The sequence below is a fragment of the Pelecanus crispus genome, chromosome 11 (genome assembly GCF_030463565.1).
Source record: "Pelecanus crispus isolate bPelCri1 chromosome 11, bPelCri1.pri, whole genome shotgun sequence".
In the NCBI taxonomy this organism is placed as follows: Eukaryota; Metazoa; Chordata; class Aves; order Pelecaniformes; family Pelecanidae; genus Pelecanus; species Pelecanus crispus.
In genome coordinates, this window is record NC_134653.1 from 34822391 (window position 1) to 34842191 (window position 19801).

Consider the following 19801-nt stretch of genomic DNA (forward strand, 5'->3'; position numbering starts at 1 on the left):
TGCTCATGGCACTGTATACAAAATTGACAGAGGAAACTTGTTTTTGTTAAAAAAAAGTGCATGGAGGTCAGTGCACTGATACGTGACATCCAAAGATGCTCATTAGCAAGCAAGCTGAATTTAATGATCCATATAGGGTACAGAGTGTTTTTGAAGCAGTTTATAAGAGGTATTCTTTAAATATAACTTGCTCTCATGTTTTTTTCCCTTGAATTTTTCTTTCCACAGTTTTATGTGCCTTTGTTGGAGCATTGTAAGTCCCAGACCTTTGGAAAGTCATTCGGAAAATCTTTACAGATTTTGCAGAAAGTCAGAAATCTCGAATGCCATTTCTCCATCCCTGACAACCTGTGTTATCGACAGGTGTGGTTGTTGTGTTCTGGTGTGGCAGTTTGGGATGATGAGCATGTTTGGAGAGCTAGATTTTTTTTCCTGTTCCAGGGCTTGTTAACATGTTTTCTACTTTGCAGTACCACTGGATTAATCTCAATCTCTCTCTCTCTCTCTCCCCTTTTCATTTCTTCTGGGACCCCATTTTCTAGGCCACTATTTCTCTGCACAGCAGGAATAACTATATATGAAAAGCTGTCAATGACATGATGCATAGGTTTAGGTGATTTACTTCAGAGTGGGGACGCTAAGGCACAGCCACATATACAGTATTATTTATAGGCCATATTCTTGACCATGTTGGCTGAAACTGAGGAAGCTAAATCTGCACCCCTGGAGAACATAGCTTAGTTGTCACTGATCAGTCAGTCTTCTAACATCATTCTGGAAGTGCCAGTTATTATTATTGCTTTGTGCATATTCTGAAATATACCCTAACATTTACGTTTTGTAACACAGTCCTTGAGTTCGCAAGGCGTGCAGGGATTTGATCCTATGGAACTTACATTGCAGTCTCAATTCCTCAAGCAGCACTGGGTAATGTTTACTTTAGCCTTTGCTCTGTCAATGTAGGTTTTGAGAAGACTGAGCTTTTTCACCAGCTTCATGCCTTGTGATAGTCCATATACTGGGTCCAAGTTCAAAAAAAGCCTTAGGCAAAAATAATCAGAAACAGCTTCCAAGTATACAGGGCGGACTAAATTTACTAAAACTGCAATCTACATTACTTCATGGCACAAGATAAGAAGAGAAAGCCATCTCTTCTGCATTTTCCAGTCCTTGCTGCAACTCTGCTCCATTCAGAAATTCATGGCTCCAATTTCTGTTGCTAATGCAAGAAGCTGCTGTACACCTCATCAGTACCTCAGTTCCCAAGCTGGTGGGTTAATGGAAGAAAAGGAATAAGTAATTAATTTTCCCTACCTGAATTGTCGTCATTCCAAGCTCCTGCCCAATCAAAACCTGTCCGTCCTGTAGCTTAGCGATTCTTGGCTCCTCCACCTGCATGAAGTCGCTCACCAGGTCAGTAATGTCAATCTGCCAGTCAGAACCCAGTAAATAGCTCAGCTGGCCGCCGGGGTCCGAGGCTTCAGCTACAAACTGCGTGAAGACTCGCACCATCGCATGTTGGTACTGAAGGGTGCAGCCTCTTCCCTTACGTTCATCCTCCTCTTCATCATCGCTGTCCCTGGCTGGTCTGGTAGGACACCAAGAATAAAAAATTAATGTAAAGTGGTGCTGGGAGAGCTTGCAACAGGAGAGCTATTGCTGACATAAGTCTGCAGCCTCGTTGCTGGAACAAGGGGCCATTGCCCCCTTCCATTGCTCTGCTGAAGCTGCTTCCTTCAGTGCATTTCTGAAATCAGTCATGTTCCCCCACTTTATCCTGTTTCCCTTGGTCATAACTGAGACCTCCAGACTGCCTACATCTTCAAAACAGTCACTAGAACGTCCAACTGGCCTGCTAGCTTCGCTACCACGTTGTCCTCTCCAAATATCTCTTGTTATTTTCCATGTTAAGTCCTTACTTTGAGGACCTTCACACTTTTCTCTTTCTGGATCTTCCCATAAACATCTTTGTGTTGCCATGGAAATCTCCCCTGTCTGCACCTACATACACATCCCTTTCTGTGTGGCATTCAGGTTGAAATCACATCTCCATCAAAATCCCCATCTCGTTGCTGTGACAGTAACAGAAACATGGTGATAAATGTCTTCATTGGTAGGTGGGAATAGCAAGTACCTACTTTATTAATTTGTTCTTCTGGCTCTTAAAAACACTGACCACAGATACAAACAGTCCAGATCTGCCTACATCCATCCTCTGTCTTGCCATTCACCTGCCACTGACCTGTGGGCACAGACCGTATCTTCAAAGCCCTAGTGTATCAGTGTCCTGACTTTGGGACGCTGATCAGTGCCACTGCACCCTACAGTGATATGAAACAAGGAGGTACTAGTTGTGACCATTAACAATGAATAAATTACCTGGCAGGCCCTGTGAACCAGGCTGGAGAGTGACCAGCCTTGCCGGAGCTGGTCCTTGTTGGTGTCTTCCTGCTGCCCCCGTGACTGATCCTGCCCAACCTGACCAATTGGCTCTTTCCATCTCAGTCACTAGTGCTATGAAAGGAAATCGATTTCCAATGCAGGAGCATGCAACCTGCAGTTTCCATTTCCCTCATAAGTCCAGTGCAGGAGCCTATTGAATAAATGTCTGGTGACCTTCAAATTTACACTGGAATTGCATTAAGGCCAAATGAGCATGTTCAGATCCGCTGGCCCTGACAGGTCTTTGGCAAGTGCGCAGCCCAGAATGAACATCCTCTAATGAAACCTACCTCTTATTAGAGATGATGGGGACTCTCCACCCCTTGATCTGATTTAGTTCTGTGTCAGAGACCTCTATCTGCAGCGGGAGACGAGGAACCCAGACTGTCATTTCTAAAGGGGCACTCAGATGCTGGTAAGTAAAATTAACTACGACATTCACTTTGCCTTTCATTTCCTTCCCATTGACAAAGACATAGTCACATCTGTCAGAAACCTGAAAAAAGGAGAAAGAAAAAAAAAAAAAAGTCTAATGAGTCTCTTCACAAATTATAAAGTACACCACATGCTGGGAAAGCGAGTGGGAGGAAGAGAAAGGATATAGGTTTAAACTAACTCCAAGTTCAGAGGACAACTAGGAATAACAAGAAAGGTGCCTGGTGTGCCCTTAATAGCTTGTATAATTTGGCATCATTTTAACAGGCAGGTTTTTTTCTGCTATAAACATTTCCAGTATAATCTAAGATGAAAGAACAGCTTCTTTCTGTCCTTAATTCCCACTCCAGCACTAGGATAGTCCTAGTATAACGGCACCGAGAGAGGATTCTTCTCCTCTCCCCAAAGCTCAGTCAGACTCTACTATCCTCCTCCTCTACTTCATGTGCAGCCCGAGGAATACCACATACCTGCGGGGAGGAACAGGTAACTGTGTGTACACAGAATTGAGTAGGGGACAAATTTCTCAGTCAACCCCAAATGGGGACAAAGGGTTCTTCAGGAGTCCCGTTACAGGTGCCAGGGCATGGGGCGGTCACATCGCCCAAAAACTAATCACAGGGAAGAGCTCACTGATGCCCAGGGGTGTTCACTGGGGCCAAACAGCTTCATCTCTGCTGCAAGCCTGACAAAGGTCTTACACAATGTTCTGCTCAAGCTAGTCCTGATGTCACTTTATTTATTACCTGCAGCTCTGGACATCAATATTGCTGAGAGTTACTAAATCTCACTCAAGCGATTTAGCAGCTATGGCAAGGATCTAGGTGAGCTGACAGGACCTGTTCATTGCAGCTAGTTAAAATATATGAGTAAATGTACACGTCAAATAATTTATTAACTACCACTTTACTGTGCTGATGATCTGAAGGAATGATCTATTAAAACCTTGAACTCTTTTCACAATCCATTACCGGCCAGACCTCCTATTCCATTCTGTAGATGTATTTAATATTTCTGACTCCAGAATGCATAGTCTCATCCTCATCTGAATTTAATGCCATTTTCTACTTTTCTGTTTAAATGCTAAATGCATTTAAATCGCATTTAAATATCACCATCTTTTGTAGGAGAATTTGCATTCCTAATATTATTATCTTTAAACAACAACAACCCCTCTTACAGACAGATCCGTAGCAAATCCATTTCCATCCTTGCTTGTCTGAGCCTAGGTAACGTATCAAAAAAGGTTATCATGACTCTTGCAATGCCTGTCTTGCAAGCAATGTCTGGTTTAAGGTCAAAATCTTATAGCTGCCATTGGTTTCAGCAGGAAAATAAGGAGTTTATTTACAGGCAGAATTATGTTTTTCGGGATATTCTCATGTTAGCGTGCTTTACACTGGCTTTTAATGGCTCCTGTCAGGATCCAGTCTCATTGTGCTGCACAGCAAGGAAACCTAGTTGCTGTCAAAAACAACCTCAAAGCGTGGGAGCATGCAACGCAAGGGAAGCACCTCACAGCAGGCGGCTGAGCACAGACGAGTCCTGGCTCCGGCTGGGCCTGGGTCACTGATACAATACCTACTTCATCACAACGCTGATCCAAGCTGGCCTGTGCTGAGGAAGATGAGAGCATGCAAAACTCCGGGAGAAGCTTCACGTGAGCCTGCAGACATGGCTACAGGGAAGGCTGGAGGCATGAGCACATTCCCCTCCTGGGAGCGGCATGCCTGGGCAGCAGTAGGAGAGAAGACGTTATTCTTGCATCCTTGCAGAAGGCTCGCTAATGTAAGTGTAATATTTTCAGGGCAAGAGCTACGTCATACTTACAACCTGCAACATCTAATAGCCAGTCCGAAAGGTGGGAACTCAGAAGACCTTCAGGCAGTGCCTGGTACACGTGCTCCTTCTCCAACCCCATGGGGTACCTTGCTTCCGTAAGTGGAATTTGTCTGTTCCTTGCTGGCACCACTGCCAGCATCCCTGTTGCCTTTTTGTATTTTAAGTGCTGTTCTCAAACCAGACAACTCTCCCATGCAGCAATAAGCTCTGTCTGCTGCCTTCTACCTTTCCTCTTTTCCCTGGGATGCCAGTGAGAAGCACAGCCTCAAAATGCTGATTTCCACCTGAGAGGCAACAGATCAAAGCTGAAGACAAGGTGGCCCCAAGGGAAAAATTCCACCTGGGAGCCGATTGCCCTGAGGTCCTTCACTTGTCTTTGTGCTCTGCAGGCTGGACCGCATGTACAAGTGAATGGCCTGTAGACACGGATTTTTCTTTAGTAGGGCACGGGGCCAAAAAATAGCTTTCAGTGTGACTTCCTCACCACCTCATATGCGTGAATCTTAGCTAATTAACACATTAGGCAATTAAATGTCTCCATGGGTGATCAACCCAGGACTGAAACCATTTCCTAGTGATTTAAGGTAACAGGTAAACTTCTATGCCTTGCAGCACAGAAATCATAGTTGAGGGATGTTTCCAAACCCGGTGTCCTCTGCAGAGCCGAGCAGTGAGCCCCGGGAGCCCTGCTCCCCAGCAGACCTCTCCTGCCTCCCCCTGCACTTGCAACAGGGCTTCTAGCAGGGGACCTGCCAAACATCCTTCCATCTGGTAAGGGTTCCCTGGCTTTTGACGCACACCTAGATAGCACAGGGAGGGGGTTTGCTGTTGTTTTTCTTGGTCTCTCTGTGTGTGTGAAGAGCAGTTCAGCACACAGGGGCTGAAACAAGGCTGAGACTCTCCCAGGCAATAGAGGCAACCGCTGAATTATGCTAGTAAGAGATGGGAACCAGACTCTCAGATTTTAAATTCATTAATGCTCAAGCAATAGCACGAGAAAGAAAATTTGGCAGGCAAACAGACCTCAGTTCCAACTTTATCGGGGTTTATTATAGAAAGGAGAGTTAAAATAAGAATCCATCCCTAAAAAACTACGGTATGAATGATTAAATAAATACCATGACCTTGTGCTTTCAAGATTATGATTAATAAAACAAACTGATGGTCAGGAAAAGAATGCCTAGGCTTGGGATACCTGCATTCTCCTGTTTCCCTTTCTGTAAGTGAAGACAGCAACAACTATGAGCTCATTCAGTTCCCAGCCAGCCCTTCACTGTTTGAATGAATAAGCATCACTGTTCCACTGCAGCTTGCATGCAGTCCTAACAGAGCAACATCAAAACATGGTGCAAAGTACAGTACATTTTCATAAATCAGGCCAAGACATTCAGAAACAGGTCATCAATAGAAAGGCAGATAAGCCATGCCGGTGTTATTGCAGACACATCCGAACCATTCGTCTTCCAGCACAAGAGAAAGGCTAAAAAGATGCGGAGAAAGAAGAAAAATCAAGCTTCTGTGTCTCTTTTGAGATTGAGTTTTCTAAGCTGTTTGTTGGAAACGAGTGGCTATTTTGCGAAACGAGTTTGATGGGACTCAGCTGAGCCTCCGCAGGACAAACAACGCACACGAGCGCAGACCCGTCAGATGCAGCTCGGCAGCTGGCAGCCTCCGGGCAGCCCCCGCGGCTGACACAGGCGGAGGGAGCGACCGGGTCCCCCCTCGCATGGTTTCTCCACGTTAACGTTGATGGGGTGATGGGGGCAGTGCAGAGGAGCCTCTGCTGCCACTGCCTTTGCTGAACCGGCGTGTCGCCTTTTCAATCTGTAATGGATTTCAATTCCTCAGTCTGTCAAGCGGCTCCTTCCTTTAGCGTTAATTCACATAAACAGCCTTTAACTACCAACCCACCTTCCCGTGCTACCGTTCTTGCTTTACACGCCTGGCCACACACACCAGAAATGGCTGTGGTTCAAGTTTATTAAACACACGAGCGGAGCTGCACGTCCCCTCGGCTCTGTGCGTGTGAGCGCGCAAACGAAGGACAGGGTCTGCACTAAGTCCACAAACAGCCGCCCGACATTTAGTGACTGAGGGAATTATGAGCTTGCAAAAGCCTTGTCCCAATCCAGACAGATTTCAGAAAACTATTAAACACATTATAAAATGCAACAGGAGCTACAAAGGGGCTGGAGCAAGGTGGGTGATTTGCGGGGAAACCCAACTTGTTTTCTTTCCAAAATCCAGGGACTTCCACCCATATCGCCTTTTCCTTTCCCCCTGCCTTTGAGTTTTGGTATTTCAGGGATGGCGACTCCAGCTTTCAGTAAAGATGATGAGGGCTCGAGAGAGAAAGAGTAGATTTTCTTTTACTGCTAATGTACTGCTGGAATACATCTCTCTGAGTTGTGGCCATCGTAATTCAAGGACATTATAATGCCATTAAACCCTTCTGGTGCTGTGCTCCCTCGCTAAAGCCTTTCTGGGCTTTGTGTCACAGGAGCTTTTCACACAACTACGCTGAGCTGCCTTCCATTAATTAAGGGAGGCTGTACTTAGTGCTCACAAGATGCTCCAGAAATTCTCTCAATACAGGGGACTTTTATCTCTTGAGGGAACTGGGGGTTGAATGGCTTTTTTTGGGCATGAACTTGGTAGGTTATAAAAGTGCTTTGGGTTTCGTTTGGCTCCTGCAGCTCCACCTCTTTTTCTTACATCAGTGAACAACTAAGACAGCTTCCTCTGAGTCACACACACGTATCTAATCTCCGTGCGCCGGGGCAGCAGAGGTCAGAGGTCCCTTATTGCTGGCACAGCACAGAATTAGGAATTAGATTTCTAAGTGCACCACGTACATACCAAACACCTGGCTTCTGGCAAGCTGGATGTCGAGTTCAATCACCAGCGCTACAAAATGCGCAGAGTGGAATATTTCAAATGTGCTCAGCATCGCATTTAATTCAACCCCCCAGCCCTATTGTCAGGAATTGGAACAGAGTTAAGCCGCTGCCGCTTCCTACCACGGAGTCCTCGCTGTACGTACGCATTCCTCAGCCCCGTGTGTGCTCTGTACATTGGGTACCCCACAAACTGGGCCCCAAATTCAGCTGCTGACCTTGCAGCTCTGAAAGTGATGCTGCTGTGTCACTTCAACACAGGGCTGCTTCCTTGGCAAACAAATACTGACCAGAAAAGGAGGGGGATATTGCAGGTCCCAGGCCCTTCTTTTTCACATTTACTTAAAATGCCTATTTGTGTTATTTGAAAAGAAGTCAGCACTCTCCTTCAAAACACCCCGTATTCTGTGTGCTCTTCAGGTGTGATCACAAGCAAGAGAAATCAGTTTTTATTAATTTCTCTTATTTTATTTCACAGTTTCTCCGTAGAAGAAAACACTAAGCCCTTTGAAGCCTTGTAGTATCAGGACTTCAGCCAGCCTGGGAAAAACATGGAAAAAAGCAATAAAGCCCTTCACAAATCACATGTGATCCCTATCACACTGACCTCCCGCATCCAGTTCTCCAGTGAAAATCGTTCCCATCCCTTTTGTAAAAGGATTTTGCTGCTTTTCCCATTAGCCTTTTCCAGAAGCTGTCTGTGGTAGATACGTATTCGTGTGGCTGACAATTCCTTTGGTCCCATAAACTCCGTGCTAGGTTTGGGCTGAACAGAATCCAAAGATCTAATGGGAGGGAGGGAAAGGGGAATCTACCTCATAACTCCCAGAAGAGGTACCCAGCGTTTCACTGTTAGCTCTCAGAAGTAGCTGTAACAGTCTTTCCCCACCTCATTATCATTATCAAATTCCCGCGGGATAACGGTAAAGCCCTCACAGGAAACTGCTTTTCTGCTACAGTAATTCTGTTGGAACTCTTACAAAGTCACAGCTAATAAGTCTTTGAAAATAAGATGTACCTAGAGCAGTTCTGGTTTAGACATTTCAAGGGTGGCCAATTAGGAAAGTCAGTCTCTGGTATTTCCACATAAAATCTGTATTTCGGGAACACTCTGGGACACTGTCCCCGATCCGTGCTTCCGTAAGCGATCCTTCCCCCATACAAGCACTCTCCATTTATAATATACACTGCAAACACAGCCCTGCCACCTTGGCAAGCTCACGGGATCGCTTCTGATTTAGCACTGCACACATTTTCCTTGGTCTGCCAGCATAAATGGCGATATTTAGTAACGCAAGTTATGTTAATGAGTCCTGCCTAAATCATTGCTGTCAGAAGAAGAATGGGGGAGTCTCTTATAACCATTAAAAATGAATGAGGAGGGAAATAAATAAGCAAAAGCAGCTCATTTGAGCTATAAAAGACTCCAGAACACAAGCTGTGTACCAAGGTACAAAAGGATGAGGCCATTATTAGCTCTATAAGTCACTTATAAATGACTCGGGGGAGGCGGAGTCACCTTTAATCACCCGCGCTTAACCCGCGGTGTTGGAAGGAGATTCGTTGCTGCGATAACCGAATCCAGCCTGAAATTATGCAAGGCAGAGATAAATGGCTCTAATGAAGCAGCAGCACAGGGGGTAGATCGGCCCTAAGCCCACTGCATGTCTAGAGGAGGGACGTGTCCTAGTCTGGGATTCTGTGAGGACCCTGAGGGTAAGAAATGACTGTCCTCAGATCCGACGGCAGCAGCAGATCTGCTAACCACCCTGGATGCTGCTGGAATTAGGAACAACCACTGAACAGTTGCTCTTGAGGAATAATTAAAGCACCTCTTATGTTGCAGAGAAGAGAAGGATTTTTTTTCCCCCAGAAAGAAACAGTAATGGCAAATGGGTATCACATCAAGTTTAGGGATGCTCTTCCTGTTCCCTCAGTTACTCAGTGACTTGCACGTTCGGCAGGGTTAACGTCCCAAGTCAGGCTGCTCTACAGCTGCCAAGAGAATCACAGAATCATGGAATGCTTTGGGTTGGAAGGGCCCTTCAGAGCCCACCCAGCCCAATCCCTGCAGCGAGCAGGGACAGCTTTAACCAGCCCAGGGTGCTCACAGCCCCGTCCAACCTGGCCTGGGATGTTCCCAGGGATGGGGCCTCCACCGCCTCTCTGGGCAACCCCTTCCAGTGCTTCACCACCTGCATTGTAAAGAATTTCTTCCTTATATCCAGTCTAAATCTATCCTCCTTTAGTTTAAAACAGTTGCTCCTTGTCCTGTTATAATAGACCTTGCTAAAAAGATTCTCCCCATCCTTCCTATCAGTCCCCTGTCAGCACTGCAAGACCGCACTCAGGCCTCCCCGCAGCCCCCTCCTCTCCAGGCTGAGCACCCCCAGCTCCCCCAGCCTGGCCCCGCAGCAGAGGGGCTCCAGCCCTCGGATCATTTTTGTGGCCTCCTCTGGCCCCGCTCCAACAGCTCCATGTCCTTGTGCTGAGGCCCCAGAGCTGGGCGCAGGGCTGCAGGTGAGAAGAATGACTTGGCTTGAACCCTAGCGATTGGATCCCAGGCAGATTTTAAATCTAGCATCACCTTGACAGCATTCCCCATTTGGGGGGATTTACACTGCGTAAGGTCTTCTTAATTTCAAATATTTTGAATTTTGACTGTAGTATTGAAGTATCTGCCAAAATCTGAAAATACCCTTTCAAAGTTGGTAAATGACGGGCTGCGCTCACAAGGCTTCATACCTCGCTATTCCTTGGTATCTGGTTCTCCGCTCCGTGCAGTAAGGTTTTGCTTCTTTTAGAGGAGGTGTCAAGTGACACATCTGAACTCTGCAGATTCAGAAAAAGCAGAGGCTGCTCTGAACTCTGAAGGTCCGCACCTTCCAAGCGTCCGTACTTTTCTCCAGTGGTTTTCCCATTGCAGCACGACACCAAAAAATACTGCAATCCACAACTGTATCTGCTTTTTTACCCAGAGACAAACATCTCCCTTAGTTTCTAGGGGGTCTTAAGAACTTGTTTCCTGCCAGGCACCTCCATAGCATCATGATGGAAGCACACCTAGCACTGCTCCAGGGGAAGTTCAGCAATAAATAGATAGTAGCAGAGACCTGTGCAAATGAAAGATGTTTTTTACTGCGCTAATTTACCTGAAGCACATTATAGAGTGTGTTGATTAAGAGAACTCTGATACCAATTAATTTCTAAGGAATTTTTTAGTTTGTTCTATAGCTTTGCGGCAAACATCAATATATTATCCTCAACAAAATATACCTGAGAGAAATATGCAATGGCACATTTTAAAAGGACTTAAAATTCTGGGCAAACATCCAATTCTAGCTGCAAGTTTAATACTTCCTTTGTGAACGTTATGAATCTGACACAACGTTTGCAGTGTGTTGGTGTAACTAACTGAAAAATCCCCTCATTAAAAGTCTCTCCTCAGGAATCACCTTTTGGTTTTTTGAATCGAGATTTGACGTGTAAGATTTCGGTGGATTTTTCCCTTCAGTGTTGCTTTTGCACCCATTTCCACTACTAAGAACAGTCACATTTATCTCTGTGCAGTAGATTTCACAGAGCCTAGACATCTTTGAAGGGCGGAGGGAAGAGCAGGTGACACGCAGTCGTTTGTGGACGCATTCCGAAGCCCCCGTACACGCCGTCCTCACCCATGATTTAGTATCTGCGTAAGGGCTACCTGCAGTCTGTAAAGAGCATCTTCTTTGTCCCGTTCAGCCACCGCGCTCAGGACAGCCAGGAGCCACCCAAGGGTGATGCGTTCCCGGTGTTGAGCGGCCCCTTTCCCACGGAACTGGCAGTTTTGCTGCCTGGAGGGTGGATGCTTCATTTCAAGACACCTACATTTGGTTTCATTTTTGGGTCATGAAATTCAGTTTCATTTCAATTTCAGATGATTAAAATTATGTAAAAATACTGTAACATCAAGGGAAAAGTTATTTTAAAATGAAAAATCAAAACATTTCATTTTGGAAATGTCAAAACAAGATGTTTCTTTGACACAATGGGAACCTGCTAGCATCCTTTTCTTCCTTTTTCTGTCAGAGATGAAAATCCAGGAAAATTAGCATAATTTCATGAAGCTGTTTTACATAACTACAACTCCTGACAGAAGATATTCTGCCAAATTTCCCCCAATAAGCTGTAATCAACTGGGGGCACGAATCAAAACAATACCATCACAATGAAACTCTGCTCAATTAAAATCCAATCACAGGAAATCTGGAGTACCTTTAGTGCAATGAATAGTCCTATTCTCATTTGCAGAAACGAACGTAAAAGCACAGAACAACTTTTCCGAAAGTCTGGGATTAATTCCCAACTCCATCACACACTCATTAGATGACTGTGTGTAATTTATTGAGATCCATACGCTCAAGGATTTTGAAGTGTTAACCCCCCCCACCCTCAACTCAAGGGGAGCTGGTGATTAAATCTCTTGAAGAATCTGGGCTTTAATCTGCCTTTGATGTATTCGTAAAATGAGGATACCATCCCCTTGTTTTACAGGGATTTTGCAAACCTTAATCTGTAAGAAGCAAGAAAGAGCTCAGGTGCTAGGGTTACACAAGCACATCTTATTGTTGCTTAAATTTTAGTCTGTAGTTAGAGGACAGTCCTTCACTTTTTCACTGGGAGCCGATCACAGCCTCGCTGAGGGCACGGTACGGTTCTGTGGGACGTGGTGTGGGGTGAAACTGTGTCCCTGGCAAGCAGGCAATGCGGAGAGAAATCAAATGGCTTCATTCACTCCTGCTGTTCTCCACTCCTTTTGCTGCTACGGCCATCCCTCATTTGCTGTTGGCTAGGCTGCAGTTCCTGCTTTCCAGCTGGAAAAGGAAGGTGGCGACTTCCTGCCCACCTGCTGCTCTTGATATTCAGCGAGCGGCCGTCCTGCCAGCACAGGATAAGCAAAAGAATGAGACGGCCTCAGTGTCTGCTCCTCTAAATCAGCAGGGCACGGGAATGTCAGCATCGTCACGTAGCAGAGCTTTAGACAGGCAAGTGCTGTCTGACGACTAGCCAGAGAGCCGCAGGACTCAACCCACCACCTCGTGCTCTGGATTTTAGAAGCCACAATTGTTTGCAATGAATGTGACAACACTTTCTTGCCTATGTTAATTAAGTTTCATCTTCCTATTTCTCTCTCGATCCGAAAACCGCGTGCACTCTGTATCATTCACTGCAGTCACCCAGGTGAAGTGGGAGAAGAATGATAAATGCATCCGGTACCCCAAGCTTTCTATTACTAAACTGAGAATGGCATTTCTGCCCTCCTTCCAGTAAAGCTTAAAGAGGAGTAAAGGCAAGAGAACAACTTTGCTTCACACTCATGAAAAGAAAGGAGACACACAAGCTGCTGGTTTGTCTCTGAGTAATAAATACCTGACTTCCAGGTGAAGCAGAACCGATGAAGAATGTGTTGGATGGGGCTCTGAGCACCCTGCTCTGGTTAAAGCTGCCCCTGCTCACTGCAGGGGTTGGGCTGGGGGAGCTCTAAAGGTCCCTCCCAACCCAAAGCATTCCATGATTCTATGAAATCGGGCGGACTAAACGCTGAAACAAAACTGCGCTGTAAAGGGACAGTCGGGCTTCTAGATTTGTCAGATCCAGTCAGTGAAGCAATGCTGGGGAGAGGAAGGCAACCGAGATGCACTCAGCCTGCAATAGCCTGTTCTGAGGGCAGCTCATACTGTACGTGACCCCCCCCACTTCGGGAGCAGCCGAGAGGAAAATGGGGAGAGCTGCGCGCAGTATGGATCTGAATGAATACACAGGAAGGCAAAGTATTTCAAATAACTCCTACATTCTCCCAGGGCAGCTGAAGGACCTGAGGAGATCCTGAATCTCCCCAAATGCAAAAAGGGCAGGCGAAGGGGCACCGGCAGCGCCGGTGCGGAGCAGTCCCACTGCTGCCCGGCTCTCCCGGCACGCTGGGGCTGGAGCGCTCCCGACAGCACACCGACACGTTGCTTTCAGACCCAGGCTGTGAAACTGAACAACCAGCGGCATTAACCTCCAGTCAGTAGCTTTGATTTTGTCTGTAATTATTGCAACAGTAAAACTAGGTGTGCAAAGCATCTAGTTGTCATATCCAGGATACTTCATACTTCCCTTGTCCATAGGAAACTAAAATCTCTGCCAACTCCTTTCTGTTCCACAGGCGATCCAGCATGCGATTCAGCTCAAGGCATCACATTTTTTTCACTGTATTGCTTTCATTCACAAATGGCCAAAAATATTTCTGTTGGCTACCATAACACTTATTGATTTTACACTGCTTTGTACTATATTAAGCAACAAATCTATATCTGGATGAATTTACCAGGTATGTGCTTCTGTGCTCATACGCTGACCACAGAAAGTACACGTGTCATTCTCAGTCGCCTGCTAGAATAACAAACACACAGCTGGAAGATCAATGCTAAAAGAAATGTTTCACTCGAATGCTGGTTGTTCTATACAAAAACAAAAGGTCCTTTTAAGAAAAGATTTCCCTGCATGAAAGAGAGGTTTCTCATCTGTCCCACCCAGGGAGAGTGCAGCCTCCCAAAATGTCCCTTCTTACTGCAGCAAGCTGTGGGCTTGTCCTCCCACGGAGACCAAGGCTCATCCTTGTCTCATAAGCTGGAGATGTGCTGGTAGCACAACTGGACTATAACACCGACTGTTTACTAAGTCTTTCCTAATTGGGGAATCTTCTCTTTCATACATGCTCGAGTCCTTGGTTAGTCCCAGACGAACACCCCTCTGAACTCTCCCTCCCTGTTTGGGGTGGGTGTACCAGGGATCCACCACTGAAGGTCCCACATCTTGGTTTGCTGCAGCCTTGTAACAGGTTACTCCTTGGTGAGGCATGGTTTCTGCAACGTGGAGATCATTCCCCTTTGATAATCACCCAATCCAAACGCTTCTTCCTCCTAAAAATGTTTAATTAACATATTGTAACAGCACTTTATAGACACAGAGGAGATGAGACCCCGATACCCAGCTAATGATGTTCCCTTCATAAAGCTCTTATGACATCTAACCAAGGCAGGAAAACAGACTTTTGTTTACTGTTTGAGACAAAGAGCTGAATCACGCAGAGATAAAATCGCATGCCCAAGGCTTCACAGAACATTTGTGACCCAGCCAAGAAACGAATCCCAAAATCGCAGGGCTCTCCTACCACAGTGCCCTCTCATTCAAAACCAGGGCAGAGCCCGGTCCCGCACCCAGGGAACCCAAGTTCCCTTGACCCCACTACCTGCGGGAGCACCACGCTTTTGCTGTTGGCACACACGCTGCTGCCACCCTCATGGCTTCTGGTGGCTTGACTAGCCGTGGTACCTTTTTTCTTTTCAGGTGATACCCGTGCAGTATAATCGCATAGGCAGATGTAGGGATGGGACTCTCTGAATCTCTGCAATATTTGCATAGTACAGTATTTCCATTGGCTATGCTGAGTTTTCTTTTTTGGCACTGCCATCACATATATTACAATTATGTTAACAAGCCTGCCTTTCTAAAGAACTCCTATTTTTCTCTTCATTACCCTGAGACGCACTTCCAGTCATTTCTCATCTATCCTTACCAGGTCATTTCTGATATATTGTACAAGTGCAAAGGAGAGCTCTACTTCACGAGCAAATTCAAATGACTATTACATATACGCTGCTTTTGAGGGCGTGGGTGGGGTGGAAGTGAAGCACGCATGATGTGCTGAGTAGCGTGCATTGCAGCTCCTCCGCACGCCTTGCTGCACAGACAGCGTACGATCCCACGGCTAGGCGAGCTCTGTGATTTAGCTCCCCTGTTTCAGACTGAGCTGCTAACTCAGGAGGTCCCTAGCTCAATTCTCCAAGTGTCAGCCAAGATGACAGTTGTTACAAATAGATCTTTTAAACAACCCCTGAAGAGAAATCCCTACCTCTCCAGCTGATTCGTTTCTGCCCTGAAATGTGAGCTCTAAAGGCCACTGAAGTCACTGTCCACCGACAAAAACTTCATATCATCTCCTGAGATTTCTATCTGTTACTCAGAATTGAGAACACAGTATGATTCAACACTGCCTCCAATTAAATTTATTTTTTCTCTGTTAGAAAAAATAAGATTCTCTTTTAAAGGGTTTTCATAATTTTATGGAAAATTACTAAAACAACAAAACCATGAATAAAATATAAAAATTCTTTTGCATCAACTGATGCAAAAAAATAACCACCCTTATTGTGGCTTTAAGCATGACTGCTATGAAACTTGATGTTGGTTTGGTCCAGTAAAGAGAGAGAAATAGAGAAGCCAGCTTAAAATGCATTTTCTTTAAGGCTATAAGAGGAATATAAATCCTTATAGACCGTTTTGAACTTCTAAACTAGTTTGAAAAAGGCACTGGGCTGGTATGTTCTCTGCCTCCTTGGAATCACTCATCTTTCATCTCCATCACTGCATTGCAGACTGGAAGCATTGCTATTTTTTTGACAACATTCTCATTTTTCCAGCTTCCAAGAAATCTCTAGAGAGGGATTGTCAGTTCTAATTATGTCACTCGTGCTGCAGCAACAGGTGGTTACCGAAGACTCAGAAATGGCACTTTGACTTTTGCAAACAGATTATAAAGTTTGGCCCGTGTTCTTGAGAAGAGCAGCCATAAAGGAGGGAAGACAGGAGGGTGGTGAAGGCAGTCACGTGGAACCAGGAAGATCTGGTTATGTTGCCTCCTCTGCCAAGCCTTCCCAAATTCATGTGTGCAAAGTGCACCTGGGCTGACTATGGACACGCCAATCCTCAAGCTGGGCGAGCTATGGAGATTTACAACATATCTAACCAGCTGAGCACTGAAAGCAATCGAGTTATGTTTGCATGGTGCTTTGCCCACATAAATTAGCTCCATACCTTCCTCCACAGAGTACAGCATTGGGTAGACTCACTAGCTTGGGCACCTCTGTGCCACGGCATGCCACAGACATCACAGGCATGTCATGTCTCTAGCCCTCCAGCAACAAACTGGATTGGATGTTCGGAGATCCAGTTTTTAGCAGAGCCATTTTCCATCCATTAAGTGGAGACAATAGCACTTTCTACTTCATAGGACAACCTTAATGTTTGGAGCATTAAGGATGCAATATTTCTGCCCAAGGATTTCATCCCAACCTCTGACTTTTCTTTGACTCTGGTAAGCTTTGATCCTACTCTAAAGGGCGAGCACTTCTGCCCTCAAACAAGAAGTGTCCCGCTCTTCTAATTTCTTTCCAAAGAGTAATGGGTTATACATAAAATTTATTTAGGGTCACCACTGAGAACTGATCTGACCTAAGCCAAGTGTGAGATCAGACCTCCACAGACTTAAAGGAGGTGAAAGCCACACAGAAGAAGTGAATGAAAAGACCCTGCAGTGAGAAGAGAATGCCAAGATAAAAGGAGAGGAGTTTGAACTCTTTAGTGCTCTCAGACTTCAGTGTCCTACAAGCACAGATCTGCAGGCAACTCCTTGAGTTAAGCCATGTCTCAGCTGGTATTTAATAGAACAATGACCAAATGCTGCTGAAATTACTTGTGTAACTTAGACACCATCCTGAGCAAGGGAATTGCATTTCAGTCACTCTAACACAGGGAAAAGGAGATGAAATATGTTTAGCCATGGCAGGCTTTAGAAGTTAGAGCTATAAGGACAGAGATTTCCATCTTGGTAATAGGATGACTTCAAAGAGTCTTAAAGATTCAGTCCTCTTTCTGATACAGAGTTTGCACAGGCAAAGTCTAGTTCTATTCCTCTGGCAAGTATTCAGATATCCGACATTACCACTTAGAAGAAAAAGGAAAAATCTGTTGCAATATACATACACTCATGCATGCATGCCAGGCTCTGGAAAGTTGGCCAACACCTTGCAGCAACCGGAGAAAAATAATGCAACAGCAAAGCGCAAAAAATTTCTCAGAGAGACCTATAGCTTTTTAAGCCAAAAATCACTTGCAGAGAAGCATATATAACCAGGACTGTGCTCCAACAGCAGAGCAGCAGCCATAACACACAAGTGCCAGATGAAAGCTGGCATTGGCCAACATGGACAGGCTGAAATGCCAGAGAATGTTTTCCAAAAAACACCCGCTGTAAAAGTGACTGCAAAGTTTGTATTGGAACGGGAGAGAGCATCCTTCCTCACTGGAGCTGTGGGCTAGGATGCTGAGCAACGAGGGGATTTCTGTCCTCACCTGACCCACTAACACAACCTTCTCTTTCTCCAGTTGCCTATTTCTGGACAACTGAAGCTAAATGAGTTTCCACGCTGGACTACAAAATGGCACATGGCTTTGAGCTCGGCACCCCTCGCATTGGTCAGTTGTGACACACGGAGGTCAGACTGTGACCTTGTTTGCATGAGCTGCAGCAGACTGGCGTGGCTGGGGGGCTCGCTGCCTGACACGCTTGTTTTTAACAAAGTCCTCTCTGCAGTTTACTTGTAATCAGCCAAGCTCCAGGCAGGGCTGTCCGTCCTTTCCCCTCTGCTAGGTACACGCTCTCTTTGCACTCATGTAAGTAAGATGTCAAGCTCTCAATGCCTATTGTTTTCCTTTTGATGGGGAAACAGCAATGAATCAAGGGGGGTGTGTGTGCGTGTGTGCACATGCGCACATGCACATGTACACAAGACCAAAGCTGGGAACAGGGTGGGAGTGATCCTGGCATTTCCAAGTACCCCACAGCTTGGGTAGCAGCACTGTTTCCATCAGGCTTGAAGAAAAATATCATCATCGTTCTAACATGCCTCCCACCATCTGCAAGCACCGCTGCTACTAATGCTTACCTTTCATTTCCCATCTCTAAACAAGCACCTTGCGGTGGTGCTGAGCTAAACCCAGGCTCCTCCATCATCTCTCTGGGGACAGAAATAATCCAAAACCACTTGCTCCTCACTGTGAACAAAGGTCATTATTTTGACAAATTAGTTAAATCTCTCTCAGTCAGCAACAATGACCCTGAATTATTCAGCATGCATCTGTCTTTTTCCCTTACAAAAACGGCCTGTAAAGCAATAAGTGTATTTCACTTGAACCACTTCTTAAAGATGTAAGACAGTTTGGGTTTACTCCAATGCCCCTTGAAGTCAATGGGAGTCTTTCATTTAATTTTCATTTAATTAATTTCATTAAATTTGCAGATGATGCCAAGCTGGGAGGTGTTGTAAGTACTTTGGAGAACAGGATTAGAATTCACAATGATCTTGATAGTGTAGAAAATTGTCTGAAATAAATAGATGCAATTCAAGAAAGGTAAGAGCAAAGTATAAAGTTGGATAAAAACAATTAAGTACAGGATAGGAAAAGATTGGCCCGGTGGCAGCAGTGAAGAAAAGGATCTGAACTAGAGAGGCTCATTGAGGACTGGAAGACAGCAAAATTACCATCTGCAGTAATTTTTAAGATCTGCTTTGACAAGTGACTGTCAGGAATGTTTTCCATAGCTGGACATACTGTTCCTTTCAGCTCAGCTTGAAGGTTTCAGCGATTTTTAAGCCATATATTCAAATTTGTAAGGTACAGCTTCTCCTGTGTGTAGTCCATGCATATTATCTACAAGAAATGTGGGTTTTCTGGGTAAAAAGGGAAACAAATATTTCATCTTTGTTCCTCAGATTCAATGCTGATCACAAAAGCAAAAGCACGTCGTGTTGCACTGGAAAAATTATTTTGCACACTAAAGACAGAGTAATGCAACCCATGTGAAAGCCACTCCTTAAAGCTCTTTTGAACTTGTAGACAGGAGAGCAAAGCAGACTGCAGTGTTCAGCACCCTTTCTGATGACCTGGAGTGAACTAAGTCTTTGTAGCAACATAATTTATGTTGCTAGAATGCAATTAAATAAGTTTGCAGTGCACAAAGTAAATGTTATTTCATACTTTCTTCTCTCCTTATAAGATGTGATAAAATGTTAAATATATTATTCTCACCTGTATTTATAGCAATAATGGTGTTAATTTACGTTATTTCCTGAAGTGTTCCGATGCGCAAGACAAGCCGTTGCCTGAAAATTGATTGCATTTCATTAAATCAAGGAAATTCAAGGAAGAAACATATTAAAAAGATGGGAGCATAAGCATCCTGTTTTCCTCATATACCTAAACAAAGGCCTGATTTAGGACCAGTTAAATTACTATGGATCAATACTGTTTCATTTCCGTGT

At 45.0% G+C, this 19801-nt stretch overlaps 1 protein-coding gene across 1 annotated transcript in view; it reads right to left on the bottom strand.

Annotated features, from left to right (window-relative positions):
* Nucleotides 1-19801, bottom strand: part of TMEM132D (transmembrane protein 132D) — a 277643-nt gene that overhangs the window by 4721 nt on the left and 253121 nt on the right. The window contains exons 6-7 of the mRNA XM_075718639.1: nucleotides 2733-2938; nucleotides 1315-1588 (exon numbers count right to left, since the gene is read on the bottom strand). Of these exons, the coding sequence (XP_075574754.1) occupies nucleotides 1315-1588; nucleotides 2733-2938 (480 nt within the window). The remainder of the gene's footprint in view (nucleotides 1-1314; nucleotides 1589-2732; nucleotides 2939-19801) is intronic.